Source organism: Penaeus monodon, chromosome 19 (assembly GCF_015228065.2).
Source record: "Penaeus monodon isolate SGIC_2016 chromosome 19, NSTDA_Pmon_1, whole genome shotgun sequence".
NCBI lineage: Eukaryota > Metazoa > Arthropoda > Malacostraca > Decapoda > Penaeidae > Penaeus > Penaeus monodon.
Genome location: NC_051404.1, coordinates 6,858,544 through 6,859,086, shown reverse-complemented (window position 1 = coordinate 6,859,086; position 543 = coordinate 6,858,544). Strand labels below are relative to the sequence as shown.

At 33.1% G+C, this 543-nt stretch overlaps 1 protein-coding gene across 1 annotated transcript in view; it reads right to left on the bottom strand.

Moving 5' to 3' along the window:
• LOC119585033 (major facilitator superfamily domain-containing protein 1-like) overlaps positions 1–543 on the bottom strand; it is a gene marked incomplete in the record, with an annotated part of 11,251 nt that overhangs the window by 1,192 nt on the left and 9,516 nt on the right. Inside the window, 1 exon segment of the mRNA XM_037933650.1 lies at positions 1–330. Within this exon segment, the coding sequence (XP_037789578.1) occupies positions 312–330 (19 nt within the window).

Sequence of the window (543 nt, the reverse complement as noted above, 5' to 3'; positions counted from 1 at the left end):
TCATGCACTTATAGACATTACAAAAATAAAATACACAGTCTGTTCCCCTTATTATGATAAAAAGTAAAACTCTTAAAAACAATTTCAAATGCAAAATCTTGGGACCCTTATCTACAATACATAATTTCATTCGTAAATCTGATCACATTCCCATAGGAGATCAGGTAGCAAATCTCTTGGACCCTTGTCTTTGGTATGAGGAAAGATCATTTCGCCTCCACTGCTCCTGCCTGAGCATTGAAAGGAAATCTGACATGACCTTCTTGTCTCTGATACGTACTGCCTCCTTTACTACATTAACAGTACATTACCTATGAGCCAAGTAAGCGTCTGAAAAAGAGGAGTGTATGGTATTAGCAATGTTCCTAAATGAGATTATAACATTCACATTTCATAACTGTAATTATTAAGCTTTATTTCATCACAGTGGTTATTTCAGTCAAATATATGTAACATCTTAACTATATACATGGTTTTTGAATAAAGTCTTTTTTTTATGGTAACAGACATGCAGATATTTCCATACCTTTCACATAACTAATA